At 42.0% G+C, this 20,645-nt stretch overlaps 1 protein-coding gene across 1 annotated transcript in view; it reads right to left on the bottom strand.

Annotated features, from left to right (window-relative positions):
- KIT (KIT proto-oncogene, receptor tyrosine kinase) overlaps positions 1-20,384 on the bottom strand; it is a 53,340-nt gene extending 32,956 nt beyond the window's left edge. Inside the window, 1 exon segment of the mRNA XM_040418855.1 lies at positions 20,264-20,384. Within this exon segment, the coding sequence (XP_040274789.1) occupies positions 20,264-20,342 (79 nt within the window). The 5' untranslated portion in view covers positions 20,343-20,384.
- Positions 20,385-20,645: the final 261 nt, after the last annotated feature.

The following is a 20,645-nucleotide window of genomic DNA, read 5'->3' on the forward strand; positions in this document are numbered from 1 at the left end:
ATTGTCTAAGTTATTTTTAAAATCTATAACACTCACCTGTTTCTATCCCGCCACTCCGGTTCCCCTACCGCTGTTTGTATACAGATTAGCAGACAATCACTGTCCTCAGAGGTTTATGGCATGAGATTGCTAAGGACAGTGACTGGCTGCAGAGGTCCATGTGCCACATACCTGCACATCACTGCTGCAGCCTTATATATAAACCGTAAGAGGAGGACCAGAGCTGCAGGGGTGAAACAGGTGAGTATAAGATTTTTTTATTATTATTTTAAGTCATTTAGTGGCACATGGCAGATAACTCAGACAACTCCTTTAAAAGTCCTCGAAAGAAACTTAGCCACACTTAGTGCTCGAAAGAAAGACACACTTAGGTTGCTTTCACACAATCAGTGTTTGAGTAAGTAAGGAGTAAGGCTGAGTTCACACTTCAGTTATTTGGTCAGTTATTCCCATCGGTGACTATGAGCAAAAACCAGGCGAGAAGACTACCCAGACATACGGTACAATGGAATGGTTTGGACCTCATCTGCGTTTTACACTTGCACTTGGTTTTGGCTCACAATCCCTGATGCAAAACAATGACCGAACACTGACTGTGTGAAAGCAGCTTTACTATGAAGTATGCAACCCCAGGAGAGCCCAGTTCAGTTTCTACTTGACATGACACTTGTAACTGCATTAGTAGTTCCACAACTTAAATTCTTCGAGGAACCACAGAAGAAGCCTTACATTTTGGGTTGCTAGTGAAATCAATGGGATTCCATTGACTTCCATACTTGCAGGTGACCCATAAGCCCTAAACTCCCATCATTAACGTGTTCACTTCTTCAGACAGTTCTATCAGGGATAAATAAATCTCAAGAACCATGCATGCTGAGTGTGTGATGTATTTAGTCAAGGTAAACTGTTATCATATCAGTATTACAACACCTTTAAGATGACCATCATCATCTCTTCTGTTTTCTATGATGATTTATCTCCAAGGCTGCAGAAGTAGCAAGATAAGCAGTTTTCACAACTAAAGCTGATCATACACATTAGATAGAACTTGGTTGATGGTTGAACAGCAGTTCAACAAACAACCATTTTGCAGACATGGACATACACATTTTACTCCATATTGACTGTTCAATGAAATCGGGTGATGGACGACCCTTTGTCCGACTATCAGACGAAAATAATAACACAGCCGCCTTCCTTTCAGATAATAACGGTCTATCATCGGCCAGGTAAAACAATCATTTGTTGTTCAATTTTAACCGGCGAATGTTCGTTTAGTAGACTAATGTGTATGACCACCTTCATATTTCACAGATATCAGTTCTCAGAATGTGCAACTTATCAATTATCCTCTGTCTTTAAAGCTCAGGATGTCTAAACCAGCAGGAATATGGACTCTTCTACAATAAAGCTATGAGAATCTTAGAAATCAATTTATCTAAGACAATTAGTTAGTAAATAGTCATCATTACATAACTACATAACTATTGGTGTCTGTGCTCCTCAAAGCAGCAATAAAATGCATTGAGAGGACTCCTGAGCTCACAAACATAATAGAGAGGACTCCTGGAGGAGTCCTCTCAATGCATTTTACTGCCGGTTTGCAGGAGCACTGCATCAGAAAGCAAGTGAGTAAGAAGACACCAATTACATAACTGGACTCAGCGCCATTTGTTCTATACATTTGCTACCAATGGTGTTAGAGCAATCCTACTTAATTGCATGGTTATATATGTAATGACGTTGGAAAATTAAATCTAGCTGCGTTTTGCATGGCTATTGTTTTCATGTGTCTGAAAAAAAAACTAAGACTAATTCAACTACACTGTGAAAATAATTTACATTTTTTTTATTTTTCCTGCGCTTACAAATTAACCAACTTAAATGACTTCCTCATGTAACTTCCATAATTTAACTTCCATGAAATTCAGTAAAATGCTACTTATATAATATGAAACATATGCTGAAATACAGAAGCCATAAAGATTATTTTTTATTTTTTATTGCCCTAAACAGTTGGTCTGTCTCAATCTCAATCATCAAGACGGTTGTTAAATGTATGCCCAGTCCTAAAAATAATCACCTCTTATCAATAAAACCCTGTTCCCACGAGCTGGCTCTCCCGGTGATTTATTAACCCTGCATAGAAAAACCCCATATAATGTTGCATTGTAAATACTTATCCTGAAAGCAGTGAAAAACTAAGCTTTATGGATTATCAAATCAGAACACATGAATATAAGAGAGTTTCATGTCTCTACGTGTAAAGAAGAAGATGCAATCACCCATATATTGTATACCTATGCGCTAGACAAGACAGCTAGAAATTGTATACCATACAAACTCATCTCTGCCGGTCAATTAAGCCCTACAAGGATTATACTCCATCATAATGCACTCAGAAAACCTGGAAAGACCTGAAATGCCCAATCTGCTGGCCTGGCCCGCTGCCCACTCCACAAGCAGACAAACAATAGAATAAGGGGGTGGCAGCCAGCGAGTATTTGTTATTAAAATTACAAAAGGAAATGTAGTTGCCTTATTAACTTAATATTTATTCAGTTCCGGGACATTATAATAACATTGTGCGTCCAAATCACTCAATTATAACTGTAAAAGTAAACAATAAAAAAAAAAAAAACTGCACACAGTACATTTATCTAACCCTTCCATGTGGCAGGCATGTTCCAAAAACCAAATATACTACAGATATCTTAAATCTCAAAACTTAAAGGGGTTGTTTACTTTGGGGGTATGTTGGCAGACCTGCAAATGGAAGCCTACTTACCTGCACTCCCAGAATGTCAACTTCCGTTTTGCTGGCCGCAGCGGCATGTCAAATAGTCATGTGACACAAGAGGAGTGTGTCAGCGATACGGCCAGCGACTGGCTGCAGCAGCGTAAAAACAGAAGGAGGAGTGGGGGGCCAGCATCGGGAAGAAGGTAAGTATGCTTCACTTCGCAGGTCTGCCCAAGAGTGGGAAGTTTGACAACCCTTTCCCCCACCAAGGTGCACAACCCCTTTAAAGGAACACTCAGGGCCGGAGGCAGCAGAGCATGCCATAAGGACTAGAAAAACACAAAGATAGAAGTCGTATACCACCGCCCTCTCAGGCCCTGCATTAGGAATAACACAGCGGATCCGTTTTGGGGTTCTCCAGCATTATAAAAACATGGCTGCTTTATTCCAAAAACAGCCCCACACCTGTCCATGGGCTGGGCCTGGTATTGCCTTTTGTATTGGGCTGGAATACCCCTTTAACATCCAGAATGCCATGCCTAAGGACATTAGGATGTTCTAGGAATTGTAGTTTGTCATAGAGCCGGTGATTCTATTTTCTATACCAAACCAATATAAGGATATAAGAAACTTTAGAGTTTATGAGAACAGATTCACGTCTTTCTTGCTTAGGCTACTTTCACGCTAGTGTTTATAGTGGATGCGGCAGGGTTCAGCAAAAACGCTTCCGTTACTGATAATACAACCGTCTGCATCCGATATTTACTGATCCGGTTGTATTATCTTTAACAAAAGACGGATCCATCATGAACTCCATTGAAAGTCAATGGGGGACAGATCCGTTTTCTATTGTGTCAAAACGGATCTGTCCCCATTGACTTGCATTGTGGGTCATGACGGATCCGTCTTGCTCCGCAATCTCAGGACGGAAAGCAAATCGCAGCATGCTGCGGTTTGCTCTCCGGTATGAGAACGGAATGCATTTTGGAGCAATCTGTTCTGTTCAGTTATGTTTTGTCCCGATTGACAATGAACAGATCTCAATACCGGAAAACATTAACGCTAGTGTGAAAGTAGCCAACAGTCCAAAATACTAAAATTCTAATAAATGATAGTCTTCAAAAAATATATCTTAACTGCCCATGACTAATAATTGAAAAACACACACAAACAAGAATGCAGAAAACATAAAGACCTTTACGAACTGTAAAATCTGTCATAATTGAAAAAGTCACACACTTGACAGGTGCTTTAATCCAGCAATAAATTCCCAGCCCTGCACAGTCTACCTCTTGCTATTTAATATTATGTAATTCTATCGCAAGCAACAAGACCTTTGAAAATGAGTGTTCTCGGATACTGTAGAATGAAACTGCCCACACATGTGGGAAACTACTTGTTGTGCTTTTTTTTAACCATTTTTTGTAATTCAAAGTGGGAGGTCATGTTATGTCCTGAGATTGTCTGTGAACCTGTCGAGTATAACTTCCCATTTATATTCAATTTATCATTGTCTAAACTCACTTTTAGGACAATGCAAGTAGACTAACATGAAAGCCCTGACTCATCCGAGAAAGGGATCCTGCAGAGCCCTCACTTATTTCAGAGCTCAGATTGATTGAAATGAAGGGTGACTTCACGCAGCCCCTTCTTCATAACCGATTGGTATCAGCGCCAGCCTTCTCTTGAAATTGCTAGGGGACAGAATTCAGAGTCCGTTCACACAGTGGATTTTGACGTAGTCAATATTTGCTGTGTTATACCACCTTGCTGTGGTTGTTCAATTTGGATGCCTCAGACCCGTTCTGAAAGGAGCTAAACTGCGAGTGGACACCGCCAAGCAGCCGCGGTCCGCACCGACCCCTGAACTGCAATGCTGCCTTCCATTAAAAACAATAGGAGGCAGACCTCATGCGCCCACCTCATTTTCGAGTGCTGTCCATTTACATTCCCATCTGAATATGCAAGGTCCCACTAGAATTGTAATGAACAGCAATGTGACGGAATGTATCCCCATTTCACAAGAGTGTCATACCATCACCTCCGCTATTGATCAGTATTGATGAATGCTGAACACCAAGGAACACCAAGAGGAAAGAGAAATGTATACTGACAGCAGATGATGAAGGATAAAGCTACAAGTTCATATATTAAACATACGAACATGTAATGGCTGGTGGACAAGCAAAATAACCATCCAGGATATTGTAAGGAGTCATCACTAACGCGGGCATCCTTAAATGGATTGTTCTAAAAGGAGCACAAAATTAAAAGTAAAATGCCTACAGCAGTCGATGTATCAGTCCAGTGGTCACTTGATCCTGTAGCACCAGGAACGGAGTTATTTTATCCAACAATAAAGCAGCCAATAACGGTTTTCACTGCACTGCCTACTACCGTGTGTAAGTTACAAAAAAGGGGCACAATAAAAAAATAAAAAAACGGAGTTCTTCTTTAAAGTGTCCCTGAGTTTTCCAAAAAAGTTTGCATAATGGCTGTGCTTCTTTGTACAATCATAACTGTGAAGGAACCAGTGTTTTTTAGGCTTCTCTAATGTCTCTTTCAGCCACAAAATTTTCAGTTTCAGCTGCACAGCTAGATGCATTTTACTCAGAAGCAGTGGGGAGTATGTCTTCTATGCAAGTCTACAAGCAGTGTACAACCGTGACATCCTTTCTTTTACTTCCTACTATGTTTGTTTTCAGCTCTGGGGCTCACAGAACAGATAAGGAGGTGGAGATCACAATTACAGAAAAGCAGGATCCTCCTGTGATGTTCGAAGCAGTTATTTTTTTTTATCAGGCTCAGGATCTCAGCTAGCTCTGACACACCTCCACTTCTTCTGAGTCTCTGTTACCAGGGCAGGATCTTGACTGACAACAGGCAGTGGACGGAACGTTAGGAGGAAGCGAGACCCCTAGTGGTCATGACTTTACAGCTTTCTTTCAGGTGGATGCAGGCAGAATTTTTTTTTTTTAATACAAGATAGGAAAAAACTGTTCCAGCACTAGTGATGAAACTTCATTGCACTTTATTTCTTCTTGTAGCAAATATAGACATTTTCGAACACAGGTGTGTTTTTAGTCGCAAGATTTACAAATCTGCTAGTTACACCATTCTCTATGAAATTAAATAGTGTGAAAGTACAGTCACCCTTTAAGCACACTAAACTCAAATTCTCCCCAGCCTGAAATGGAAGACGGATAAAATATGTTCACCTGTAGCATGAGGACAACACACAGTTCTTATTGTAATACAATTCTTATATTACAATCTAGTAAAAGTCTTATGACTCTAATATTGCTTCAGGATACATACCGTAGGCAACACGTTTGTAAGCCATCATGTGAAAACTATGCATTGTTAATGAGCAAACAGTTGGCATCTATGACTTTGTCGCTATGTTGATCTGGAGAATATGGAACACTGGTAGGTACTTTACAAGGCAAGGTCAATCACTGGCCCGTGTTGCCGGCCGCCAAACTGCATAAACATGGCCTCATGTAGACAGGGGAAGTGACAATAATGTATACAAACAGCGGCACAAACAATCCAAACCTTCACACAGTCATTCGTACAGGCAATTATCTGCCCAGGTGAAGGTCCCGAAACAAGCAGATCGGCGCTTGTTACTGGGCGGAAATCTAACTGTGTAACTCGTCACATCGAGAAATAATTAGTTATCATATTCTCTGTAGTCAACCACTTTGGATTAAAACTCTCAACAGCCCATGCAAATTGAGTGATCAGAAGAACCTTTTACCAACAGTACTTACTAAGGTCCTGGACATAGATGTTCCAAATGCATGTTAGTCTACTTTCACACTTGCGTTTTGGCTTTCCATTTGTGAGATCTGTTTAGGGCTCTCCCAAGCGGTCCAAAACGGATCAGTTTGCATTCTAAATGGAAAAGGATGCATCAGTTCAGTCTCCATTCCGCTCTGGAGGCGGACACCAAAATGCTGCTTCACAGCGTTTTGGTGTCCGTCTGATGAAAGTGAACCAAACGGATCCATCCTGACACACAATGTAAGTGAATGGGGATGGATCCGTTTTCACTGACACAATCTGGCACAATAGAAAACTGATCCGTCACCCATGGACTTTCAATGGTGTTCATGACGTCTTGACTATGTTAAAGATAATAAAAACGGATCCGTTCTGAACGGATGCAGACGGTTGTATTATCTGAACGGATCCGTCTTTGCTATGTTAAAGATAATAAAAACGGATCCGTTCTGAACGGATGCATGCGGTTGTATTATCAAGATTTTTTTGACAAGCTGCTGCTTTTTTACTGTAGATGCATTGGAGCAGTAATTGGTTGGAATGGTGGACACACCCTTAAAGAGTTCCTGTCACAAGGATTTATGTATAAATGGTAAGGCATCACGGGAACAGACTGTACTGACATCTTAGCATGTGTTAAAAATTTAAGTCCAGTTTCTGCTTAAGTTTGTGATTTTAATTATGGATAAAACTCAATGACAGGCAAGAGAAGGTTTTCAGTCGGTGACCTTCTTCAGACCATTTTGCCTGTGTTCCGGCAGTAATACGGTGATGTAATGGCTTTTGAAACTGTAAGCATTCACTGCAAGCCACTGGGACATCATTTCATTCTTTGACACTTTCTTAAATTAACGTGCAGCCAAAATGTGTCTGGATGAGCCCCCATTACCTTGTTTACTAGTGCACTGGTGATTTGCTCTCGTATGACTGTGAGCTCGGAATGGGCCAGTGTTTCTAACTCTCCCTGCATCTGGCGCATGGGCTAGTACACCCATTTTCATTGTGCATGCCCAGAAAACACAAAGCAAGAGCGCAGGCAGATTTCAGGAAGTTATAGGGAATTAAGAATATGAAAATACTTAAATATTACTTCATTATAAATATATTACCAAACACCTTACATTAGTTATAACAGCTCGTTTTGTCTGGGAAGCAATAATTATGAGAAACAAAATGGCGCCATCCTATTAGTACACACAAAACCTGTCCTAATCACACAGGAGGACAAGTTACTTTTACAACACTGAGGTAAAGAGCTGCCTCATCCTCCTCTCTGCTCTGCTTGTCAGGGATTATGATCCCGAATACAGATGATAAGATCTTTAGCTGAATCTCTGTTGGAATTGAGTCCATGAACAGATGTGGCTAATGAGCAGCAGCACTTGTATGCAGTCTCCATTACCACAGCCCCACATTACCACAGTCTGTCCTGTCCATCCTCTCTGTACTTCATGTCTCCTCATGAACTCCATTCCCACAAAGATTCAGCTAAATATCATATTAAACTGTATTCAGGATCATAATCCCTGACAGTCAGAGTAGAGAGGAGGATGAGGCAGCTCTTTAGCTCAGTGTTGTGAAGTAACTTGTCCTCCTGTGTGATTAGGACAGGTTTTGTGCGGACTAATAGGACGGCAGCAATTTTGTTTCTCCTAATCATTGCTCCCTAGACAAAATGAGCCATTATAACTAATGAAAGGTATTTGGGAATATATATATATATTAAAGTAATAGTTACGTATTTTCATTTTCTTTATTCCTGGAAAACCCCTTTAAGTGTTGATGTTGAGCATTCACTAGCACATCAGTCATGCCATTGGGCGTGCCAAAATGGACGTGACTGCTCAATGACGAATCTACCTGCAGAATTTTGACAAAAGCATTGCCTGTAAAGCTGTTACAGGCTGCATTCACACGTCTGTGGTGTGTTGCGGACCCGCAACACACCAGCCCGGCACCCCCATTGAAATGCCTATTCTTGTCCGCAAGCTGCGGACAAGAATAGGACATGCTCTATCTTTTTGCGGAGCTGCGGACCCAAAATCGGGGCCGCGCTCCGCAATTGCGGCTGCAGACAGCACAGTGTGTGCTGTCCGCATCCATTCCGTCCCCATAGAGAATGAATGGGTCCGCACCCATTCCGCAAAATTGCGGAAAGGATGCGGACCCATTTTGCGGACGTGTGAATGAGCTAAAACAGCTCTCTATCCAGGTATTGGTGGTTTATTATGCAAAATCCATGTGTTTCCATAGGTTAGACTGAAATATTAGAATAAGTTTGATGCACATAACATTGCATCACATATCAAATAATGGCAGAACTATTTACTTAAAACTAACCCAAGATCACAAGTTTTCTTCCTGCAGATAATCAAATGTTAATGGCACTGACTCAGGCCCAGTGAACATGCCTTTTATTCTTCCGTGAATATCTCTTTCATAAACTTTCATAAAGAGTTCCATTTCAATCAATTTATATGATGGGTAGAAAGCTCCTTGTATCAGGAGCATGAAAAAAAAGCTCTGTTCTGGACAAGATTTAGGTTGTTATCCGTGCATGATAATCTAGCAGCTCAATATGTACATGTCACGGATGGAGGTGAAAAAAAGAATATTGCATGGGTCTGAGAGCTGGGACAAAGCACATTTCTATCTATTCTTAACCAAATGCCATCTTATATACTGGTGTTACTATAAGTGGAACACAACTGAGGCTGAGGGTTAATGCACATTTCCAAGGTGGCTGATCCGTAAAGGCAGCGTGAGTTACACCTGAAAATAGTACTCTCATGTTTTACAGCTATTTCACGGTAACAAACCCTGACTATGTAATCCATTGTCGCACCTCCGCAATGTTTATTTTGTATAATCTGTCTGTGAAATTCTTTATAACCATTCATAAGACACAACTATGCACAGGAATACTTACAATAAGCAAGGAAATGACTAAAACAAATATTTGGTATGTATTCCAAAGACTGTACATATGTATATAACAAACATTAAACCTGGCTAATATTGATGGCTCTAACCGATCGAGGCATGGACACCCCTAGATCTCTGAAAGTGTCCTGGGTATCTGGCACTTAGATATTAGGACCGGACCCTTTAAAGGGGTTTTCAAATCTTTTCCTGTTGGTGACCTATTCTCAGGATACAACATCAATATCTGATCAGCGAGGGTTCGACACTCCATACCCCAGCCAATAAGCTATTTCGGGATGTCTCCAGAGTCCATTGAGTCATGGACTCCTCAAGATCCCTGAAGGCGTTCTGTGGTATCTGGCACCAAGATTTTAGCAGCTGTTTTGGGATACCTCCAGCACTAAAAGTGAATGGGAGCAACTCTCATTAACCAGCTTCATCCACTACACAATGGATGAAGCTGTGTAGTTCTGGCAGCGACTTCTGGTGCCGGAGCTACCCCAAAATAGCTTATCAGAAGGGGTGAAGAGTGTAGAAAGCCCCCCACAATCAGATACCAATGGCCTATTCTGAGGATAGACCGTCAATAGTAAAATCCTGGACAAACAATTTTAGCACATTACACAGATGCCATGAAGGGGTGTCTCGGTCTGCAACAATTTTAAGGTAGGCGGTATGTGTACTGAGAGCTTTTGGTGTTTGATAGGGGTCAATATAATCACTCAGACCTGCATGTGGGTACCCAACCCTTTATGTAAAAGCTGCATTTTTTTTTACATCTTTCCATCATAAACAATTTCAACTTTTTTTGTAATTTTTGCTACAGTAGCTCTTCTGTGAGACTGGACTAGGTTGACTGGCCCTCATCCTAGTCCACACATCAATGAGATTATGAGCACCCATGATCCTGTCGCTGGTTCACTGCTTGTCCTTCTTTCCACCCTAACCATCAGGAACACCACACAAGACCTGCCATTTTGGGGATGCTCTGATCCAATCGTCTAGCAATCACCCTTGTCAAAGGACACTCCACAAATCCTTCAGATTCCCTAAAGGGACATTCTAGCAAGTGTTGTTATGTGGCCAGTTGTTTAGCAATGATGCTGTAGACGTCAGATGGCTATGCCTGCTCTTCATGATCTGCTGGAGGCTGGTGTAGTCACCTACTATACTGCAGATGTGGTTTTAGCACTTACCGATAACCTGCCCTTCTGTATTTTATATGGAAAGATAGCCACTAATGCTGGAGTATTATCAATAATAGGAGTATTATCAATATTTCTCTTGTTTTCAGTTAGGTATAGGTGGCATAGTGGAAACCTCATATAGAAATTGTTATTAATCGTACAGATGTGTGAGTTTACTATCCCCATACTATTCAAGTTCATGGCATAAAGCTATTTATATGGAATATTGCTAATTTGTATAGACACAACTATTTCTAAATGACGCAGGAAATGTTATTAGTGAGCCGTACACAAGGTCATATAAACTAACATTTCTTTATCTTACTACTGTAAAGGCATTACTGATATCATTAGGCTAAATATCTACAATGAAAGAATAACAATTGAAAATACTTGTTCTGTTTCCTAAAATTATTTTAAGAATGGATGGTATAAGACAAAGCTCCTTATGATTAAGCAAACTGAAAGACATTTCCCAGCTAATGAGGACTACTTTCATAGAGAGGGGAGGACCACTCATCAAGGATGTTATGAATGCTTTGTTTCCTGTTGTCTTTTTTATAACATAAAGTTTGGGGAAATGAGTCAAATTCCTGAAATCTACTATGTAGGCAAGTGGAAAAATGCAAGGTGTAAAAATAATAACATGAAATGTACCAGCTGTGGTTTGTGGCCAACACTGGGTTTCTGTAGACATCTCTAATGCTTACGGTAACAAGAACCATTGTCTCTGGCACTCCACCTTTTACAAGATGTTTGCTTTGAAAGTTTTCTTCTATTTTATCCTAAAAATGAGGATTAAAAGTCCATTGGGTGGTTTTAGACTTTTATCATCCTAATACCTTATGGGACTGAAATCTATTTTGTGGTTGCACCTAGCTCCCTGTAGTTGTTCAGCACTTATACAACTTGACGCCATTTTCCAGACCACACTTGTATCTTCGTACTTTAGGTTTACCATGGATTACTTCCAATGTTTTGGGAGAATGGGCACTAAAATAGATATCAGGGGGTTACGTTGGTGCCTTTCGCACACCCAGCAGCTTTCAAAACAAATTATTCTATGGTTTCAACTAAAAACTGTCTTATGGCAACCAAAGCGAGGAGACTCTAAGCGAGATTAAGTGCCATCTGCCTACACTGAATGAATGCCAAGCCTTTTGGCAAAAAGCAGGCTTGCCAAGAGTCAAGTCAAAGCCGGACAGCCATCTTGCATGATATTGGGATGACTACAAATCATCTTTCCTCCATAGCTTGGAGTTCAATCTATGAACACTCTTATGCATGCCAACCAATTTGGCAATAGGCATGCTTGCCAAGTTTCAAGTCAAACCCTGTCAGCCATCTTGTATGACTACAAATCCGCTTTCCTCCAATCTGAAGAAAGTAGCTCATTCAAAGAAGATAAGTCAAGCTCTTCTAAAGCGTAGTATTTAGAGCAACATATTCCCTAATGCCTTGCAATATTAGATTGTGTATGTCTTTATAAAGCAGATTAGCCTTCTCCGGCCAATATGAAGGCATTACTCAGTTCACTGTTCTGCAGCACTGACAGAGCAGACATGTAAATAGATATGGTCAGTGTAGACATTACAGATAACGAGAGGATTTCAAGGACCAATTAACATTTACTGTCCACTTAACTCTCTCTTCATTGCAAAGCAAGACGCTTAGTGGTTTCAGGCCGAGGCCAGCTCCCCTAAAGTCAAATTATGTCATTAAACCAATGCTCAATTACTACCCATAATAGCATCCAAGAGGCATCGTATAGAAGGAGCTGGTGTCATAAAAATAAAACGGCATCTCTTATGACCAAAAGGTAATCATTCCTAAACTTAACGAGGGTCATGATTCCAGAACTACTGGCAAAGTAAAAGAAGCCATTTACACCGCATGTGATTACAAGCACGTTGGAAATCAAGCCTCTTGTCTCACATGCTGTCAAAACACTGCCATAAATATATACCTGTTGCCTTCAGCAGAAAACAGAAATCATGCAATCAAGGACTATACAGAAATTATAGGGATATGTAAATAACCCTTTACTGCTGTGGCTGGGCATTGAAGGTAAAAGCGAAGGGAAGTGTGCCTTGAACAATGCCACTCGTAATGATCCCCTGGCACATCTGACTGATAGGCAGCATTATCCACACAAGACAGGTTAGAATGAAACAAATGGCGGAGCTGTTCAGAGAGGAAAATAATAGAAATCTGTATTCATTAGAACATTCTTCCGAATTTCCGAGGATTCTTTTTAACGGAAAGCGTAGAATTATGCGAAGATATAACCTAAGTGAGTCGCAGAAACAGAAAAAGTCTTAGCTTTTTGCTACCAAGTAACGCATCTGATGTAGGAACAACCTCTGGTGCACATTTTGGACACATATATCTGGCCAAAGATATGACTGAACAGTAAATAGGTCTCTTGCCAGTAGATTGAACCAGTATTTCTCAACTCCAGTCCTCAGTGCCCACCAGCCGGTCATGTTTTCAGGATTTCCTTAGTATTGAGCAGGTGATATAATTAGTGTCCATGCATCAGGACTTACCACAGGTATTCATTCTGTGGGATATTCTCAAATCATGACCGAGAGGTGGGCCCTGAGGACTGCAGTTGAGGAACACTGGATTGAACCATAAGCATGCATAGATTTACTTTAGAGGCAGCCATATTGACAAAGCTTGTAGAAGGCCCCTATTATACTCTACCAAGAGGGTCAGTGCAATTTAATAGTACATTGTGCTGACCTCTATCTGCGAGCAGGTGGAAATGATCATGAGTTGAATGCATAAAGCAGTGAATATCCCAGCAGGGTCCTAGCAAAAATAGCGAGAGGACAAGAATTTACTATTATTTTAACCCTTTGAACTAATACATGGCTTATATTTAATAGATTATCTGACTAGATGCAGCAAATGGTTAATGTTTCTAAACTTCAAAGTGCCAAAAACTGATCTAGTTGTTAGATACGTTGCAGTTCCTTCACTCTGCTTCTATTCTGAGGAGCCTAAGTGCAATAAAAATGAGCCAGCTTGTAACACTCACTGACAAAAGCATCTAGAGGGTCACACTGTGGGTCCTCCTTATTAGACTGTCTGATCGAGAGGGTCCCCACTGGTGAGGGACATTCATGGTCAAATAAAATCAATAGGGTGTTCACTAATGTCTAAGAGCAGAGACTTGCTGATCACCACAGTACACAGTGGTCTAAAGTTGGTCAAGATGGACAATTTCAACCAAAACAACTGTTCATCTGGTCATGTTCAACAACAAACTATCACAAACAACACAAGGTTGTCATCTGGAAAGAAGTTGGACGTGCTCAAAATTTTGGTTTGATAGTCTCATGTCCACAAACAATCTTTTTGTGAAATGTCCTGGAAAGAATGAATGTAACAGCCAAGTTGGGGGGGGGGGGGGGGGGGATCTGAATAGCTGCATTGGCAAAATCAGACGTCCATACATTCAACTGTTGGCAATCATCTGCCTACTTTTATCTAATTGTGTATAGCCACCTTAATAAAGGGAAGTGCTGATCACAGGAACCCTTTGGATTTCCTCATCATGCCCATTTAGTAAAGGTAACAACAGGTCGTGTAAACCAGGCAACTCTCATAACAGATAATCTTTAACCTGACTCCCAGACTTTTGAGAAGAAAGATTTGCTGAATGCTGACAATTTCCACAAGAGCAAATATTTCAACTAAACTATTATCTACTCCTAAGCAAACACACATTTTGCACACACTGCTTACTGTGTTTACATTTTTTGCAATCAGTCTGTAGTAGTCACATTTTGGACGGTCCTTTACATGGGCAAATTTCTTCCCAGTAACGAGCACGTTGACCAGCGCTGGTTTAAGGATTTTCCCATGGGCAGGTGATTGCTGGAAAGGACTGCCGTATGAGCAATCGAATCATTCATTTGGCTCTTTGTTTATGTTATTGTCGGCAGCACGTCCCCTGTTTACACGAGGCGATGTGCTCATTTTTATACCGGCATAAAAGATCCGATCTGCCGACCGATGACTTATCAGAGGCACTTAACCGGAAAGGTCTCTTTACACGACGACTTTTCAAATGACTGATGAACAAACGGCGGTCTGGAAAGTCATGCAACTCGGATAGGAGAGCCATTTCCATCAGAACGATCCTCACTGCAGGCGAGCAGCAGTGTCACTGTTGCCTGGTGATGACTCTCACGAGTGCACTACGCAGCAATAGTAGCCAGCACTACCAGGAGCAGTGACCGATCGTGCCATCAATAGTTTTTATGACAGTGCGATGAATAGCAGTGATAAGCAATAGGTTTTATCATTTTTTGCTGACCATTTCTTCATTTACATCAGCCATGCTACTGGCAGTAAAACGGTATTATGTCTACACCGATTCTTCACTTTAAACTGGTCCAAACCTACTGCTACCATTGAACTGTGTTATTACATGGAGCCCCAATCTCATATGCAGTATGCACTAAAGACATACACTTAACTGAACTACTAAACTAGTGGTCTTCAATCTGTGGCAGTGGGAAGCTGTAGGTTGCAGACCACTACATGTGACCACAGTTGGCTCCACACCAGCTCCACACTTTGTAGTTGAGTCATAGAACTGTCATGTGGTTCCTGTTTACATCTGCTAACTTACTACGCACATTAAAAAAAGCCCTCTGGGGTCTAAGATGTATTTTGTGTGTACAGAAGGCACGCTACCTGAGTGAGCACATGGCATGCCGATTTTAGGTCTAGACTCTGACAATGATCAGCGATTGCTTGTAAATTCCTATTCATATTTGTTTTTTAGAGGATTAGAACATGCAAACACATTCCCCTTTGAAGCTTCCATTAGCTGACCCCCCTAATTAGGCTTTAACCTGCATTTTATGCTTTTATTAACCTGGGCCCTATAATAAAAACGGGAAACGTTAAAATAAAAAACAAATAAGTTACCTAATCTTGTTCATATATGGTGAGGTGGCCAGCTCGCCAGACGTGCATTGTTACTGAATTTACAGAGCACACGTCCAGGGCAATTTAACCCTTTGAGGGCAATATTTCAGGAAACAACTGGGTGGTTACTAATAATGATTCTAAATTTAAGTTCTACTAGAATGGACATTGAATAGTTTTCAGAACACACCTGGGGTACACAGCACCAAATATACCATGTTCTTGGACTCTCATTTCGTGTAAAATGCGATTTGTTGTAAAAAGCATAGTCCGACTGGTAGTCATAGACATGGTTAAACTGGTTGTTAACGCAAAGTCAAGGTAACTTAAGGAGCAGCCAATGTGCTTAGGTGCTTACTGCTGGTGCCAAACCATGTGGGCTGTTTTCTCTTGATGTCTATGGAAGATCTCACTGGCAGTAAACAAAAACCTGCTGTACATTGTCCACCCTGCTTTAGCCAAACCTGAACGTACCCAGTCAATAAACATAATGGGTTCCATACCAACAAAACCCTTTTGGTAGATGTTCTATTGGTACCTGGGTACGACCACACAGTCAGGTTTCTGCCAAAATCATCTTAAAAGGTGAGAAATTAAAAGGATAGATGATATGACATCTTTTTTTAATTTTCTCCTGGTTCTGACCTCTAAAACTGCATGCTGAAACCTGACCATGTCGCTGGAGCCTCTGAGCTTCTAGAACAATCATGGGGGGCGGGGGTGGGGGATCTTGGAAACCACCCCCCCCCCCCATTCGGAGCAGACTTGTGAAGAAAAACATACCTACCTGCTTCTCACTTCCTGTTTGACGCCATTGCAGCCAATCACAGGTAGCATTGGTGACATGCTCCGCTTGTCTCATGACTAATGGTCTTGTGATGCAAGGTAAGCAGGTGACTGCTGTGGCCATCGATTGGCTGCAGTGGCATCAAATAGTATACATCCAGAGAGCCCAGCGGAGCAGCCGAGGACTTAGAGTGAAGGAGCAGATATGTATGCTTTTCATCACAGGCCTGCTCAGGAGGAAGGGTTGCCAAACAACCTCCCAAAGGCCCACAACCCCTTTGAAGTGGATCTACGCCTTCTGTTATCTGCTGGTGTCCCATAACTAGGTGTCTGAAGGTGTCATTTAATAGCTCCTACTGCTGAGGTCCCATGATGGGTTTAATAGTACTAATGCAGTCTACAAATAAATGAATAGTAAACAGAGACTAAGCATGGTCTGACTGGTACTCGTATACATGGTTAAACTGGTCAATACTTCAAAGCAGGAGTAATTTAAGGAGCCAGGTAGACAATGTGCCTCGGTAGTTGCTGCTAGTGCCAAGCTACGTGGGTTGTTTTCTCTTCATGTCTATGGGAGGACTCACTGGCAAGAAAAAAGAATCTTGGACTAAGTAGCTCCTAAAGCCTTCAGTATTGTCCACTCCTGGTTTGCCCACACCTGAACATACCCAGTCAGGACTATTTCGGTAAATGTTCTATTGGTATCTGAGTATGGCCACACGGTCAGGTTTCTGCATACAGTTTCGGAAGTGAAAATCAGTTGATCATAAAAGGAGAGAAAGTATAAATGATGCTTGCTCTTAGGCTACTTTCACACTAGCGTTTTTACTGGATCCGGCAGGGTTCAGCAAAAAAACGCTTTCGTTACTGATAATACAACCATCTGCATCCGTTATGAACGGATCCGGTTGTATTATCTTTAACATTCCCAAGACGGATCCGTCATGAACTCCATTGAAAGTCAATGGGGGACGGATCCGTTTTCTATTGTGGCAGAGAAAAAGGATCCGTCCCCATTGACTTGCATTGGAGGTCATGCCGGATCGGTCTTGCTCCGCATCCCAGGACGGAAAGCAAACTACAACATGTTGCGGTTTTCTATCCGGTATGAGAACGCAACTAAACGGAACGGAATGCATTTTGAAGCATTACGTTCTGTGCAGTTCAGTTTTGTCCCCATTGACAAAGAATGGGGACAAAACTGAAGCGTTTTTGTTTCCGGTATTGAGCCCCTATGACGGATCTCAATACCGGAAAACTAAAACGCTAGTGTTAAAGTAGCCTTAATTGAACTTTCTCCTGGTTTTGACTTCCAAAACTGTATCAAGAAACCTGAACATGTGGCCGTACCCTCTAAGTTTCTAGAACAATTAAAGCTGGTACTGAACCTTAAAGTGGACCTGCACCTTCTGTTATCTGCCGGTGTGTCACAGCTAGCTGTCAGAAGGTGGCACTGGTAGGTCCTACTGCTGGGGTCTGTTTGGCTCTCTATGGGCAATATGTAAATGTGTAAACTCAAATCTAGGTACTACTTTCTAAATATGACATATGGCAAATGATCTATGCATTTACACATATGACTGCAAACCTCTGCCAAGCCTATTATTAGTAGATGAATCCCAGTACGTTAGTACACCCTGAGCAAAAATGTAGAACTTTCAGAAACAGCAGTTCCAAAGGAAGGCTAAAGACGAATAAATGTAGAGTTGGGAGATAAAATCACACCATGGGGTAAATAGCGTAATCCCTGTGCTGCTGTTACGGGCTGCTTCCTAAATCACCTATATGTTTCTTTACAGGCCACTAATCCAGGAAATCTCCAGTGATCACTTATAATGAATGATCAAAAAAAAAACAGAACAAAGAGTCCTAGCGGTCTCCTACAGTAAACCACCAGTCCACCCTCTGCTATGCGAAAGACCAGAAGACGCATAAAGAAGGTCTATGGTAGAAGGTTGTTTACTGAGCAGGGAAGGGGCAATTTGTGTTGTTGTCCCAGTCTCTTATCTCCAGTCTGGTCACCGTAACAACATAAGGAAGGTAGTCATGTTCTAGGACCTTGTAGATGTCTTAGGTTTCACTAAGTTTTCATTCACTTCCAAGGCAACCATTCAGAAGTACAAAACAGACACAAATGACCAATTGACCGGCGGTACATTCCAGGACAGACCTAATAACAGAGTCTCCTTTCCATCAGGTTCAGGGCAAACAGGTATTCCTGAATTACCTGAACGTTCAAGCCTTAGCCGCACTCTATGGATGAAGTGGTGTCACCATGTCAAGTGAGATGAGCTGATCTCAGATGGTCAATGAATAATGAAGGGCAGAAGATTGCTAATTCATTGGCTAGGTGACATATGTAACCTGCCTAGGTGGCTTGCACGCAGAGCATGACATGATTTTGCTGGCACACAACACACGGTCGTTATAAAATGCAAATTACTGGTAAGTAAGTTTATGAGTCTTCAGCAGGATACGGTTAATGATGGTACTTGTAAAGTGTACGCAAAAAGCAGTCTGCCCCAGGGCACCAGGAATACCTACTAGGAGACTGGCTTTACCCAAAACCAGAACCAGGTTCCAATCAATCAACTCCAAATAATGTTACTATCGTGGGAATCATTTTACGGGAAAAACTGGCATAAGAAGTCATTGTCCTTGTCAGCCTGAAGCATCATCTCTGAACCAGGGACAACTTTAGAGATTTTTCTGCTAATAATTTTGCCCATTTTTACACAGGAATTACCAGTACAGAGGTCTCGATCTGCCAAATCTTTGACCCCAGATATAAAGGTTTTCCCCAGACAGGACAATAGATTTTTCTACCATCCTAAGGAAAGGGCACTGATTTCAGTGATTTTTCCCATCATTTCCACAATGTTTGCATCTTCCACATGTCAGACAATAATAAAGCGGCGTGGCTTCAGTTTATAACGGAGCTGTGCTAGCTATGAGCTGCAATTTTTCAAAGTGCCAGAATAGGGTCCGAATTTTGGACAACAAGGACAGTCTTGCAGCTTGTTATTCCAGCCATCAAGTGGTCAGAAACCCCGACAGAAATGCTGGACCCCAATGTGATCAGACACATCGATAGCACTGAGCCCTGAGGACAAACGGGATCCACAGGGGTAACTGCACACAATCCGGATTACCTGCTGTTTGTTGTGCAAAGTGACTGACATTTTCTATATCTTACATACACACTGCATATTTCGCGGAAATTTACCCTCTGTGTGGATCTGAAACTCTATCAACTCTGTCAACTCTATCTGCGATTACGCACTTTTTATGGAGCGATTTTCCCCATAGGGTAAACTGAAAATCTGAACCAAAATCAGATAAAATTTGAAAAAAAAACAAAAACACTATACACAGTATGGATTTCACGTGGATTTTCTGCATACAAATCAGCAATATCTAAGTGTTCAGATCTACAGAGAGGGTTTCTATGGCAAGACCAACCTGACTGCATCCCCCCAGTCACCTACATCAGCAGTCAGTCATCCTCATGATGTCACACAATGCAAAGTATTTGTAAAAGCTCCAAAAGTCTCCACCAGCAATTCACTGCTCAGCTGCCTGCTGCTGTGGAACTACAAGTGCCAGACCTCCTACTGGGGGAACGTGTCCTTCCACATGCAAGCCGCCAACCTACATGACACGCCAGTCAGCAGCCTGGTAGAGCAGGACGTTAATAATTACATGCCGGCACAAAGAGTCTAGATAAGGTGATCAACGCAGGGATTAACCCCCTGCCTGCCAGCACGACCAGTCAGCTCCACAGGACCAGGCGATCTCCAGCTCGGGGTTAACAAAGTTTGCAGGGGGCGCAGACTGATGGGTGACAGTCCCTGCCAGCAGTAAAATGCCCAAAAGTGCAGCTGACCTGTGTGATAGGTGACCAGCAGCAGCAGGCACAGCGCATCCCAGCCCATGATGAGCGTCCAGGAGGGAGGCTGCCTCATAGCGCCGACTCCTAGTCTGTCGTCTTCTCGCTCTCTCCCCGAGCAGCAGTCACTACAAGTGACCTCCTCACCGGGAGCACTCAGCAAGGTAGTCAGAGCGCCCCGGCCCCGCCCCTCCTGCCTGACCCCGCCCCCACGCCCCGCCCACCGAGCATGCTGCCTGCTCAGAGCACAACAGAGGAGAGCAGTGCTGTGTGCTCATCACCCAGTGTACAGACAGCAGAGCTGTGTGCTCATCCAGTGTACAGAGGAGAGCAGTGCTGTGTGCTCATCACCCAGTGTACAGACAGCGCAGAGCTGTGT

The sequence above is a fragment of the Bufo bufo genome, chromosome 2 (assembly GCF_905171765.1).
Source record: "Bufo bufo chromosome 2, aBufBuf1.1, whole genome shotgun sequence".
NCBI lineage: Eukaryota > Metazoa > Chordata > Amphibia > Anura > Bufonidae > Bufo > Bufo bufo.